The sequence below is a fragment of the Cervus elaphus genome, chromosome 22 (genome assembly GCF_910594005.1).
Source record: "Cervus elaphus chromosome 22, mCerEla1.1, whole genome shotgun sequence".
Classification (NCBI taxonomy): Eukaryota; Metazoa; Chordata; class Mammalia; order Artiodactyla; family Cervidae; genus Cervus; species Cervus elaphus.
This window is the reverse complement of record NC_057836.1, coordinates 30,515,900-30,530,345: the sequence shown is the minus strand read 5'-3', so window position 1 is coordinate 30,530,345 and position 14,446 is coordinate 30,515,900. Positions and strand designations below refer to the sequence as shown.

At 36.7% G+C, this 14,446-nt stretch overlaps 1 protein-coding gene across 2 annotated transcripts in view; it reads right to left on the bottom strand.

Moving 5' to 3' along the window:
• Positions 1 to 983: 983 nt before the first annotated feature.
• Positions 984 to 14,446, bottom strand: part of LOC122680691 (solute carrier organic anion transporter family member 1B3-like) — a 61,676-nt gene continuing 48,213 nt past the window's right edge. For both annotated transcript variants that reach the window (XM_043882322.1, XM_043882321.1), the window contains exons 11-15: positions 11,694 to 11,859; positions 9,415 to 9,599; positions 6,709 to 6,773; positions 2,798 to 2,915; positions 984 to 1,756 (exon numbers count right to left, since the gene is read on the bottom strand). In XM_043882322.1, the coding sequence (XP_043738257.1) occupies positions 1,561 to 1,756; positions 2,798 to 2,915; positions 6,709 to 6,773; positions 9,415 to 9,599; positions 11,694 to 11,859 (730 nt within the window). In that variant the 3' untranslated portion in view covers positions 984 to 1,560. The remainder of the gene's footprint in view (positions 1,757 to 2,797; positions 2,916 to 6,708; positions 6,774 to 9,414; positions 9,600 to 11,693; positions 11,860 to 14,446) is intronic.

The window sequence follows — 14,446 nt, the reverse complement described above, 5'->3', positions numbered from 1 at the left end:
ACACGTTAATATCTATAACTTCCAATGTAATTCTCAGATTCTAGCAAGCATTCATGTGGTGCGTCTTTGGAATACTCAGGGATATCATCTCCTATCATGTGGTTTGGTTTTTTGTGTCTCTTTATCAAGAGTTCTATGTAAACTTTAAAAAATAATTCTGTTTATTTATTTTTGGTTGTGCTGGGTCTTCATTGCTGCTAGGCTTCTCTCTCGTTATGGAGAGTGGGGGCTGTTCTCTAGGCGCGGGGTGCAGGCTTCCCTTGTTACGGAGCGTGGGTTCTTGGGTGCACACGCTTCGGTAGTTGTGGCAGGTGGGCTCAGTAGTTGCAGCTCCTGGGCTCTAGGGCACAGGCTCAATAGTGGTGCGGAGGCTTCGTTGCTCCATTGCATGTGAGATCTTCCTGGATCAGGGGTAGAACCTGTGTCTCCTGCATTAGCAGGCAGATTCTTTACCACTGAGCCACCAGGGAAGCCCTATGCAGATTTCTTTAAAGGGGAGGTCCAGGCTTGTACCACAAATGCTTAGAATCAGAATCTTGGGTGGGTGTATGTGATTTCTTTAAAAATATGTTTCACAGGTGATTTTAATGGCTTCTAATTTTTTTTTTCTTTAAGCCTGTTGAGAATAAAAACTACAGTTTTTAGCTTTCATTATAAAAAGCTGTCATCACTAGCAAATGCAATATTCAGATATTTGTTCTCATTTGCTCCACTTCTTGTCCAACTTGTGGAGGTGTGAAAGATGACTCTATGCGCTAAACACAAACACAAAGAGCCAGGCAATTTTGAGACAGTTGGTAAATGATTCAGTGCAGACTCCATTTCTTATAGAGAGCAGACAAAGTGAAGACACACCTTTAAATGGGCTTTGCTTTCTCAAGTTAATGTCAGTGTTTCTTAATCACTTCCATGGACCTGAAAAAAACTTAACACAGTCTGTAATACGCTCTCTGACAACCACAACTTGCAAATTTTCAGTTAGCTCTATTTCTTCAGTAGTATTTTAATAAGAGGTTGGAAGAATATGCATCAGGGGTTGTGTGATAGCCAAACACAATTTCAAATTATAAAATAATAAGGTCTGAGAAATATATGACTTAATTTATGAATGACAGATGTCATGATAGCGTAAGTCCTCCATTATAATAGACTTTAGGTTTGAATAACATGGTTCAAACTGGTTTATTTGTAAGGTATCAGGCTTCTCTCCATATTTAGACTACTAATTTCTCTCTTCCTTTTTCACCTATACCTATTTTCTAGTCACTAGTTTTATTGTACTACAATCATCTGAACAGATATTTTTCTTCTGTTACATATTAATTATAACTTTCACCTTAAATTTGCATAGATCATGCATTCTAATCTTAACCACAAATGCATAGTCATATGTTAACAATGAATACTCCCATTTTTTTTTCCCCTTTGGTTTTGGCTCCATATAGTATAGAATGTGGAAATTGTCAGTGAAAAGACCAGGAACTACTCAAAAATAACATCCCACTCAATTAATACAATGTTATTTAAAAACACAGCAGCAGAAAAAGAAGTTTTTCTCCCCTAAATATGTGTTTCATGGTCCACTTTGACATCATTAATTAATGGTCCTGAGTTTGCTTCATTCATGGCTTTTGTTTCATTTTCTGATGCCTTAATATCTTTCCCTTGGTATTTTTTCTTCATAGCAGAAATCAATACAACGAATAAAATAAGGGCTGGGAATTTTAAGCCTGTAGTCAAGCCAAAGAAAGTATGTCTGTGAAAAGAGAAAAAAGAATCCATGTATAAAACACTTTACATTGTTGCTCTCCAGTATGCAGAAGACCTTAAAAAATGATGCTTGAAATCTTATGTAGAAATACTGAAGTAGCGATTCCAATGACTCTTTTGATAGGAGCAGAAGAAACCTGTGATTATTTTTAAAGGAATGTTGACCCACAGAAGCCAAGGATGGTTCAAGATCTGCCCAAGTGCTATCCATAAAGTAAGGTGTGTTTGGAATGTTTAACTTTCTCAAAGACTGATTAGTTCATGTGTAATGAGAACAGATTGTAAAGGAAATGAAGTGACTGTGAGATAATCAAATTGAATTCATTTAGATTGAACCAGGAGCCTATGTTTACTTTATAGGCTTATGGTCCACAAGATCCTTGTAGTCTACTGAAAATTTTTTACAACAACCACATAAAATTACCTAGTATGCATGATCTATTCCTGTGATTTTCAACTGGTCAAACATTAGAATCACCTGAGGGGATTTTAAAACCCTCATTCCCCAGGCCATACCCCCCAGACCAATTAAATAAAAATTGCTGAAGATGGGACACATAAATTAGAATTTTGAGGGGATTCCCTGGTGGTCCAGTGGTTGGGACTCTGTACTTTCACTGCTGAGGATGTGGGTTCAATCCCTGTTTGAGGAGCTAAGATCCTGGCAAGCTGTGTGGTGCAGCCAGGAAAAAAAAAAAAAAGAAATGAGTATTTTTAAAAGTTCCTCAGGTGATTATAATGAGCAAGAAAAATTGATGACCACTGACCTGGTAGGTTAGGAAGCTCTTGTCTCATAGTGTTGTTAACTAAATGTTGACAAACTTTATGCAAAAGATACTTTGAACAGTTATTAGGTTTAAATGAAGGTGAATAGAATCAATTTTATAACTTTGAGCTATTTATAAAGTTTATTAAATGGTGGCTATAATTTTTAATACTGTTACTACACTGAAAATGATATCTCATTCTTTAGGAATAACAGAGTCAAAGGAAAAAAAAATAATGAAGTATATTTATGACAACTTACCCATATAACGAGGAATTATATATCCTGCAAGCCCCTTGCTTCCCATGGTTGTTGATGGACCACTTCATACAAGCTCTGTCAATCAGAGCCCCAAAATATATAGGAGCTGGAATTCCTCCTGTAACATCAGATGAGAAGATGCCAATGGAGGAGAATGTTTCAAACGAAACAGTGACATTCCACATTGATACATTTTGGATTCTGTAGAAGTTGAAAATTTTGGAGGACTCATCCATTGATTTGGTTTAACTCTACTTAAGAATCAAGATTACTGGGACTTTCCTGGTGTTCCAGTGGTTAGGACTTCGCCTTCCAATGCAAGGTGTGAGGGTTTGATTCCTAATCAGGGAGCTAAGATTTCACATGCATTAAAAAAAACTAAAAAAAGAAAAACAAACAAACAAAAAACTAAAGCATAAAGTAGGAGAGATATTGTAACAAATTCAATAAAGACTTACAAAAAAGCATAGCTATTTTTTTAAAAAAGATTCAAAATTATTAGGACTCTCCAAAGCCCAAATCACATACAATAGCAAAGGCATCTTTCATCTACCTTTACCATGCCAACACACATAGGGAAAAAACGAGATTACATGTCTTTACACTGTTCTTCTTATAATACCAATTAACTTAAGCCTGGTTGGCAAAAAGCAGAAAACTGTCTGTAAAACACAGAGGTTATGTTGGTCATATGTAATTTTTTTCTTAGGCAAGGACAGCTGAAATAGAAGGAGTAGAGATATAGCTTCACAGGGAAAGCAAAAAACTCTGCTCAAATGCAAAGACAGAAGCTGCAAAGACAGAAGATTTTCAACTTGATTTTCAAGCCAAATTTAAGGTGAATGCCAGGCTTTACTGGTGGATCAGTGGTAAAGAATGCACCTGCCAATGCAGGAGATGCAGTTTCAATCCCTGGGTCTAGAAGATCTCCTGGAGAAGGACATGGCAACCCACTCCCATATTCTTGCCTGGGAAATCCCATGGACAGAGAAGCCTGGCAGGCTACAGTCCATGGGAACACAAAAGGGTTGGATGTGACTTAGCAACTAAACAGCAAACAACAACAAGGCTCCTGGTTGTGCTTATTTCTTGCCTCAGGGCTCCACTCCCATCATCTCGGAGTCATTAGAGCCCACAATCATGCATTTTCCCCTCTATTGATTGTGTTCATTTTTAATACCTCTTGAAGCAGCCTGGGCTATCCAAATTACAGGCTCTGGTGCTGAATTTTGTTTCTGTTAATGTTCTGATCATAATGATGTTGAGGTCTTCAGTGGTCTGTTACCTAACTGAGTTTTCACTTGTAGTGTATGGTCTTGCAGTTTTCAAGGCTTTTGAGGAACACTTTTGTTGTTTTATAGCGAAGTGCCCACTGCTCTTGTTGCTATTGTTTGGTCACTAAGTCATGTCTGACTCTTTGGCAACGCCATGGACTGTAGCCTGCCAGGCTCCTCTGTCCATGGGATTTCCCAGGCAAGAGTGGGTTGCCATTTCCTCCTCCAGGGGATCTTTCCAACCCAGGGACTGAATCCATGTCTCCTGCTTGGCAGGCAGATTCTTTACCACTGAGCCACCTGTGAAGTCCATCTACCCTTGCTGCTATTTTAATAAACTCTGAGATTGACTCCTAGATCTAAGCAGTGGTAATGTGACCAAAAGTTTAGAGATATGCTGATTTTCAACTTCTATATTGTTACATAAAAATGATAGTGATTCATAGTTTACACTTTTGGAAATTCCATTTACTTATGAAGTGAAGTGAAGTGAATGTCACTCAGTTGTGTCTGACTCTTTGTGACCCCACGGACTATAGAGTCAATGGAATTTTCCAGGCCAGGATACTGAAGTGGGGAGTCTTTCCCTTCTCCAGAGGATCTTCCCAACCCAGGAATCGAACCCAGGTCCCCTGCATTGCAGGCGGATTCTTTATCAACTGAGCCACAAGGGAAGCACATTTACTTATAGTCAGTCTCAATTTGAGACTTAGAATGAGAAAACTCAGAATGTCAAGGAACTGGTGTCTGAGACAAAGATACCTGATGAAAATTGGTACTGAGAAACCAGGATTAGGAATTCTCAGGTTTTCACAAATCAAAGCCACCCTTTGTAAAATGAAAAATCAATTCAATTCAGTCGCTCAGTCATGTCCGATTCTTTCTGATCCTATAGACTGCCGCACGCCAGGCCTCCCTGCCCATCACCAACTCCCAGAGTTTACTCAAACTAATGACCATTGAGTTGGTGATACCATCCAATCATCTCATGCTCTGTCGTCCCCTCCTCCTCCTGCCTTCAATCTTTCCCAGCATCAGGGTCTTTTCCAATGAGGCAATTCTTTGCATCAGGTGGCCAAAGTATTGGAATTTCAGCTTCAACATCAGTCCTTCCAATGGATGTTCAGGACTGATCTCCTTTAGGATGGACTGGTTGGATCTCCTTGCAGTCCAGGGACTCTCAAGAGGCTTCTCCAGCACCACAGTTCAAAAGCATCAGTTCTTCGGCACTCAGCTTTCTTTATAGTCCAACTCTCACATTCATACATGATTACTGGAAAAACCATAGCCTTGACTAGATGGAAGTTTGTTGGCAAATTAATGTCTCTGCTTTTAAACATGCTGTCTAGGTTGGTCATAACTTTTCTTCCAAGGAGCAAGTGTCTTTTAATTTCATGGCTGCAGTCACCATCTGCAGTGATTTTGGAGCCCCCCAAAATAAAGTCTGTCACTGTTTCCACTGTTTCCTCATCTATTTGCCATGAAATGATGGGACCAGATGCCATGATCTTAGTTTTCTGAATGTTGAGTTTTAAGCCAACTTTTCCACTCTCCTCTTTGATTTTCATCAAGAGGCTCTTTAGTTCTTCTTCACTTTCTGCCATAAGGATGGTGTCATCTGCATATTTGAGGTTATTGATATTTCTCCCTGCAGTCTTGATTCCAGCTTGTGGTTCATCTAGCCCAGCATTTCTCATGATGTACTCTGCATATAAGTTAAATAAGCAGGGTGACAGTGTACAGCCTTGACGTACTCCTTTCCCTATTCAGAACCAGTCTGTTGTTTCATGTCCAGTTCTAACAGTTGCTTCCTGACCTGCATACAGATTTTTCAAGAGGCAGGTAATGTGGTCTGGTATTCCCATCTCTTTAAGAAAAATATATGCCAACAATTTATTTTTCTGATTTAATAAAGCCACAGAATATTTCAGGGTCTGATGTACTCCCTGGAGTTGTTTTGCAGATATCATAACTGCTCCAAAAGGGAAAAGCAGAAACCTCAGAGTTGGTTTTGGAACATGAGTCTGCCTTCTCTCCAGATTGCTGGCTTTTTTGATTAAAGCAACTTTCATTTCTATCAACACTTGCCTCTGGAGTTTTGACTGGAGTATTGACTTTTTAGCAGGCAGCAGCCAAACCTGAGTTCAGTTAACACCCATTCCCTTTTGCATTTTAAATTTCTAATAAAGTTTAGCAGCTTCTGCTTTAAAGAACTAGTCAGTGGGACTGTGAAAGTCTGCATTTGTTGTTTGGCATGATCTGTGGGCCTTTGGAGCTGTTTTGAACATTAAGGCCCTCAGTGTATAAGGACAGCTCTCCATTCTGCATATGGGAAGAAATATCCCTACATCTTAAGTTAAAAATCTTTGGAGACCACTGATTCTTGTTTAAGAAAGAATGTAATACAAGTGCAATGATGCCTTATTCTTACAGATTGCTTTTACATAGAATTGACAATCAAATTTTCTTTTAGGTCATTTAGTTCTCCTTTATCTCATTATTTTTCATTTACCACAAAGATACAAATAATTTTTACTTATACCTTTAAAAAACTTTCTTACAATTAGAAATCAATTACATTTAGTCTTTGACATGAAAAATTGTATCTGGAATTTAGCATCTACATATTTATCATACCTAGTGTTCGAATAGTTAGTGAATGGAAACCCATGGCAAGTGATTTCAGTTCAGGTTCAACATTTCTGAAATAAGATAAAGGTAAAGAAACATTAAACATCCATACAACACCAAGCTGAGTTAATATTAAAGCATTTTTCAGTGTTATTCTTTATGACTGAAGGAAAACCCTCAAGTGAAGCATTGACATTATTTAGTTATATTTTCAGTTGTTTTAGAACGCAAACATCTGAATGACATTAATAGTTATTATTCCTTTACTTATTCAATGTGTTACAAGTTCAAGACAGTTTTACAAACATTTTCATGCTTTATCTTTAGGAAATCCTGAGATAGTGGTTGAAATAGAATTTATGATATCTATGAAGACAATAATTTCATGTAATCTATTTAGTTGACATAGGCCAAATGAGAAAGCAAATATGTTTATGTAGGTTTTTAGACTGAGTAGAATTCTTTTTTGTACCTTCTTTCTATCACTGCTGTTAACAGAAAAGTTAACTAATATGTTTCATAAACAACAAAATATAACCAGGAAGATCAAAAAAGTTATCTATATTCTAGTGTCTAGTGTATTTAAATGTCATTTTAAAGGTAGTAAGTACATATTTATCCTTTCTTAAAAATTAACTCAGTCTTGCCTTTAGAAAGTTCTTTCCACAATTCCATTTTTCTATGTTCAATTAGCTAATGACATGACCATCTCTGATACAGTGAGGGACTAAGGCTCAAAAATTCTGTTTTTACCGAAATATTGATTTAACTGATACAAAGGCTTATTTTTTCTTGGTTTGAATGACTATATTTATTCAGAGATAAACTTTGTCATTCAACAAACCTTTGCCAAGTTCCTCCTACGAGATTCTATGCTAGTCTTTGTTCTTGATAATAAAGAGATAAATCATAGTTTCATAGTAACTAGATGCCTTTGTTATTGTTTAGTCACTAAACAATGTGTCTGACACTTTGCAACTCCATTGACTGTAGCCCACCAAGCTTCTCTGACATGAGATTTCCCAGGCAAGAATACTGGAGTGGGTTACCATTTCCTTCCCCAGGGGATTTTCCAGACCCAGGGATTGAACCCATATCTCCTGCATTGGCAGGTGGGTTCTTTACCACTGAGCCATCAGTGAAGTCCATGCCTTTGGTAAGTCATTTAGCCTCTCTTAGCCATAGTTTCCTTATTTTCTTAGTAGACTTATCTTGTATGTTTTGAGGATCCAATATAGTGAGCTAGCCCTCCAATCCTCCATTTTCTTTACACAAAATTGTCTGTTAAGTCTTTTAGGAGTGCTACTGTTAAGTGAGATTCTCAAAAGTATCCAAGAAAGCTTATAAAAATAGACAATATAAAAATTAAATTAAGCACAGCATAATAAAAATTAAACACAGCAGAGTTATTTATTAAAAGAGAAAATGAATCGAAAGGGGTTTTTGTCTGCTTTTTCAAAAGACAGGGACACTTCCAACTAGCTGAACTGAGGACTCACAACAATGTACTTGAGGGCAGTGAAGTCATGCTAGCACGCAGAGGATGTCAGGCTATTCAAGGAGGTGGTTTCTTCCCTGAGGACATAGTCATGAGGGAACCAGCCGTGACAGTTAACTAGTGCATTTAGCTGTCTCTCATGAATATCAGAATTTTTAAAAAGGGCTTTTGGAAAGAGAGAGAATGCAGTTTGGGCTGAGCTCTCTGTAACAAGTGCCTGAAGAGTTGCTTTTCGTTGCTGTTGATTTCCTAAAGGGTGCTTTTGGCATGCATGCCGGATACAATAGAGGCAAAATTGAGATATTTGTTATCAACTTGTATTTTTACCCAAGGAGTGGGATAGTGGGCAGGAGAATTGAGGGGACTTGGAGATTGAGATAGTATCTTCCTGCAAGGGGGCTTGAAATCTTAGACAGCTCAGTGGAAATGATAGATTTATGTGTTACAGTCACACACACACACACACACACACACTATGATCACAGACACTCCTACATCCACATGCACACACACTCACAGACCCCCATGCTCACACTTACATGCATGATCTCATGCATACACACATCATTATCACGTAAAATATTGTTCACTGCAGTGTGAGTCCTACATCAATCTGTATGGGAACAGGTACTTTAGGTATTTTATTCACCACGAATTATTCTTCACCAAATGTTTGCCTAATCAATGAAGAAAGGAATCAATTCTGCTCATATGTGTTTCTTTTCTCTATGAGGGTATTGGAGAGACTAGGTCAAAAGCCATTCTTTTGGCTAGGATTAAAAACTTTGGAATATCATAGACTGTTTATATTAGTTTGTCTGTCTGGTTCCCAAATTTTTTAAGAAGAAATGAATAGGTGATTCACTCTGAGAGGCATCTTAAAATGAAAATTAGAAGTTCTTTTAGAATCACAGCAGGATTCTTCCACATTGAGGCAGTTGTCAATCAGTCTCTGTCTTAAAATTGTTATTAAGAGAAGAAATTTTGTAGTGGAGATCAAATTTTGTAGAGTTTGTAGTGGAAGAACCCAAGGCAAAATTATTAATAATTATGGCAGTGAAGTATCACAGTAATTCTAAGAAAATACACTCACAAAATTTAAATGTTACAAAATCTGAATTTGGTTTCCAAATATATTATGGAAAAATATGTACACTATTAGGTATGTTTATAGGCTAATATACATAAAACCCCTTTTAAAAAGATGTACTCACTTAAAAATCAGCATGATAGTTGAGGTGCTTCCCAGTGCAGCAGAAAAAAGGGTAAGTATTTGTGCTACTGTGTAAATATAAAATTTTCTCTTACAGTCATCACTTTTTGGACATTCACCCAACTTCATCGAGTTATTTTTGCTCTGGAAACCATTTTCTTCCACACAACTACAGTTATGAAACACCTAAAAAATAGTTTTTGAAATATTACAGAATATATTTGCAAAATATGACTGGGCTATAAATATATTCCATTATATTTAAAGACATCTCACTCATTTAAGTTAAAATATTTACAGTTTTAAAGAAAACATTCTAACAATGTGAAGTATTGAAAGGCATAATAGTTTTCTGGATTCCTTTCCAGATAAAAAAAATATTTTATTAACTTTTCTGTCATCCCTAAATTAAAAATTAGGAAACAGTAGAAAAAAGTAATGTCTAGAACTCTATAAATAATTTTCTCATTAATATGAAATTTTAGAATATTTCTCTACTACTCACTTTTATTTTCTATAGCATACTTACTCTCTTTAACAATTTCTATGATGTGGGACAACCCCTGGGTAGGAACTGTCTAGGGAATCCAGAAAATATAGTAGTTTTGGAGGGGCCAAACCCAGGACTAAGTCCACCCACTAGAATGGAGCAGAGTCCAGGCAAAAGGAACCAGGCAGAGATGCTAGAATTATGCTTTGGCCAGCAAACACACCATTCGATTGCATAATGACAGATTCTAGGATAAATAATGCCATTACCCAAGAGGTTCAGCACAGCAAAATACCCTAAAAGTTAGGGCTCAGCAGGAGAAAATTTAGGAACAAATGATTTTTAGAGACTTACTTTAGCAGGCAATTTATGTAACTAGATGGCCTTAAGAAATTCTTTTCTGAGTCTAAGCTAAATCAAATTTTAAGGGAAGTTTGAACCTGTTAATACCAAAGACAAAATATTGAGGGAGGAACTGAGGAAGAATTTGAGTTGATACTTATTTGATGACCGAGTTTTACCTTTTTACTAAGTATAATATGGAGAAGCTCTTTATATAGCAAGCATATTGGTCAATAAAACCAAACTTAGGTACAAAGAACATTATTTTGAGTGATTAAGAAGGGATTACATATTACTAAGAATTTGGTAAAAGAACTCCCCAGTGGTCCCCAAATGATAAAATCATTGCTAGTTTTAAGATATTTCCATAGTAGAAAGAGCTCTCTTTAGGATTCTAACATCATGTCACTTCCAGCCCTTCACTCATGGACATGGTGGAACAATATATTAAAAGGGGAACTCTTAGTGAAAGGCACTATAGCCATAAATATGAGATATGGTTTTTAAAGTATAGTCTTTGGGGAATTTTTGTGTAAATTTATGTTTCAACTTCAAAGAATCTAGGTTATTCAAAGTTATTGGTGCCATTCATTAATGCAATTAGCATGATTATGAACAATAAAAATGATGGAAAAAGTTTGAAAAGCAAAGACAGAAGGATGTGGTAGAGAGCAATGATCATATTGGATGATATTGCTAACACTGGTCATAGGAAAAGGGCCCAGGAAATTAGTTATTCAGTGGATTGGAAGTGGAATGGATAACACCATGGGTGATGCTGAGCTGTTGGAAGTTACCTAAAGGATTGGGAAGAACTCATAAATTGTATGGAAGGGGATATTTTTAGTGAAGAAGGCAGTGGCATTCCTACGGAAGATGTTAGCAATAGGTAAACAGAGTATTGTTACCTTGGATAGGAGAAGTGCCAGCTTTGGGAAAAAATCAAAATTAGAAGTCAAAAATTGGACAGTCAAGTGAGCAAGAAGCCTTAATCAATTTCTTGGGAAGTCAAAGGATATTTGAGCTTAGAGATAAGCTCGCTAGAATCTATATGCAAGATCACACATAAATGGCTGTTTATCTAGGTTGACAAGGGATTTGCTCAAGACTTCTGCTTAGCATCTGAAGAGTAGGGCATCTCCAACTTAATGGAAATCATATCCTTTAGTCAAATGATGTGCTTCCTAAAGATCTAAGTGTTCTTAAATTTCAAAAGGCCATAGTCATAAACACAAGAAGAAAAAGTGGGAGTAACCTTCTGAGAATTCAAGCCACTTTGTTTACATATTACAGCCATCACGATGACAAGCAATAACGGGAATCTTTTTCTCTCTCTTTACTGGGGACCTTATTTGTAAAAACATTTGACATGTCACTATCAAAGTTTAGTAAGTTATATCAAATCTGCAACTTTGATTAAGGAGAAGAAAGTAAAAACAAATACTCACAATAGACTTTTTGCTGCCACTTGAAGACGTACATCCTGCTAAACAAGGTGATATGTAAGTTATTCCATTGCTCCCACAGAGTGGTTCCCATTGAGTTGGATCACAATTGCAGTCTGAGTTGCAATAAGAAAGTGGTACATTTAGATGTGATGCCACTGGAGTATTTCTGGAAATATATGATAGACATGTATCAGAGAGAGAAGAAAAAGGGGAAGGAGGAAAAAAGATGAGGAGAAAAAGAGAAGGAAAGGGAGAGGAAGAGAGAGGAAGAGGTGAGGCGGAATAATGGAAAGTGTTGTCTTTAAATTGGAGAAATTTTGCTTTTGCTTTCCCAAAATGACAAAGTTTATTTTTGGTGCTTATTAACTTTTTCACCTTTTATGGCTACCCAGACACTATTTATTATGTAGAAAAAGTAAAACATAAAAAAGAGACCAAAGAGGGTAGGTCTTTACAAGGCTATTAAAAATTACTAAAAAAAAATCACTTCATTTTTTCTGAAAATAATTCTGTTCAGTAGGGTCATGGCATTAGGCTAAGGTTCTTCCCAGCTCACTGTAAAGTCCCATGAATCTGTGAATATTACTCAATTAGTTTGAATTTTAAAATCTATACTTTACAGAAGAAAATAATTCAACATGGACAAAGGAGAATACTTAAGAATTAATTTTTTAAAATCAAGAGCAATATAATCAATTGAGAGAGACTAGAAAAGCTTCATAAGGAACTACAACAAATTTTATAATAATTTACTGTAAAACATAGTTGTGCTTATGAAATATAATCTTATGGCTATATTTATAAAACAAACTATTTGCACAATTAACTTTCTGACTACAGATTTTTTTGAAAAATTCTTGTTTTTGGTAAAAATCTTAATAAATTATCTTTGAATGAGAAAATAATTTTTACAAAGAAAGGAAGAGGTAGACTCAGAAATTCTGTAATCAATAATTTTACTAAAAGCATCTAATGTCTAACCCTGCTTGGAGACATATAACAGATGGGGAGTAATTCAGCGTAATGATTAATAACCTAGTCCAGACATTGCAATTAGACAGTCATGTGTTCCCATTAGGTCTGCCACCTCCTAACAATGTGACTTCACTTTCTAAAATCAGTTTTGCCATTTCTAAGTCATAAATCCTCATAGAAATTTGTTTTGGAAAAGTATTAGTTTAACTGTTCTCAAACTTTCTGTTCTCAGCAGTATTTTCACTCTTGAAAAGTATTGAGGATCCTAAAGGTTTTTTCTTCAAGTGGGTTCTATTTAGTGATATATATGTACATCACATACGAGAATGCACAAGTGCACACATCTTTAGCCATCAGACTGATATTATTATCACATATCTTGTAGCCTTAGAAAATATCACTATACAAGCACTGGAAAGTCCAGCACTCTGTAATATCCTAAACGGGAAAGGAATTTTGAAAAGAATAAATACACATGTATGTGTGTCTGAATCACTTTGCTATACACCTGAAACTAACACAACTAACTAATACGTGATTGTTAATCACCTATACTCCAATATAAGATAAAAATTAAAACAGAAAACATCACTAGATACTCATGAGAAAATGAAAAAAGCAAACACTATCTTGTATTAGTATGAAAATAGTTTTGGCCTTCTGATAAAGTCTATGGGTTCTCAGACCACATTCTGAGAAAAGTGGAAGTGAAGTCTCTCAGTCGTCTCTGACTCTTTGCAGCCCCATGGACTGTAGCCTACCAGGCTCCTCCGTCCATGGGATTTTCCAGGCAAGAGTACTGGAGTGGGTTGCCATTTCCTTCTCCAGAGTATCTTCCCGACCCAGGGATCAAACCCAGGTCTCCCACATTGTAAGCGGGATGCTTTACCGTCTGAGCTACCACCTCTGCACTAAGTCACACTTTAAAAATGCACCCCAGTGACTAGCACTTCATAAACGCTGCATATATACATTCTGTTAATAGTCATCACTAGACAATGAGTTTCATGAGGGCGCTGGTATATCCTGTAAATCTTCTTGACCTTTAAGGAGGCACTTAGTGCAATTTTACCAAATTAAAAATCACACAGAAGTCTAGCTGCCTTCTTTGACTAGATAGCACTGTTACCGAACTGTTTTCAGGGAATTGACTTTAGGTTAAAACCTATATGCTTGTGATGTGTGAAGTAGCACGATTCTGGAGTCACTGACTGGTTTCAAACAAGTCAAAGTTTCTCCAGGTCTCAACTAGAAAAGGAAGAGGATATAAGAGGGTTGGGTTGTGTAATCTCCAGGGTTCCTTCCCCTCTAAAGTTCAATGTTCTAGGTACTCTGTATTTTGATTTACCAGAGTGAGTGATAGTTGATAGGAATATTCAACAACAAAGAGGATGAGGACAGAGTGTGGAGATAATACAAGATTAAGTTGGCGAGCCTCCAAGAATAAGATGATGTTAAGTGAATGTGGGAAGGTTCAAATGGACACCTTTTAAGAGCCAGAGTTTAAAAGCTCAAAGCCAACAATAAGCAGTGCTAAGAACCATGGTTACTAAACTGATCCAGGGATCTTTACTTGTTACTTGATGTGAACTTTCCTAAACCAAAATTGTTGGTTATATTCAGGAGATGACAATAAATCCTCATAGGATCAGAAAGTACATTTGGTAGGGGCCAGAGGTTTGGGGTGGAGGGCATGGGGAGAGGCAATGGGGAATTAGCGTTTAATGGGGACGGAGTTTCAGTTTAGGAAGGTTAAAAATTCAGGAGATGGATTTTGG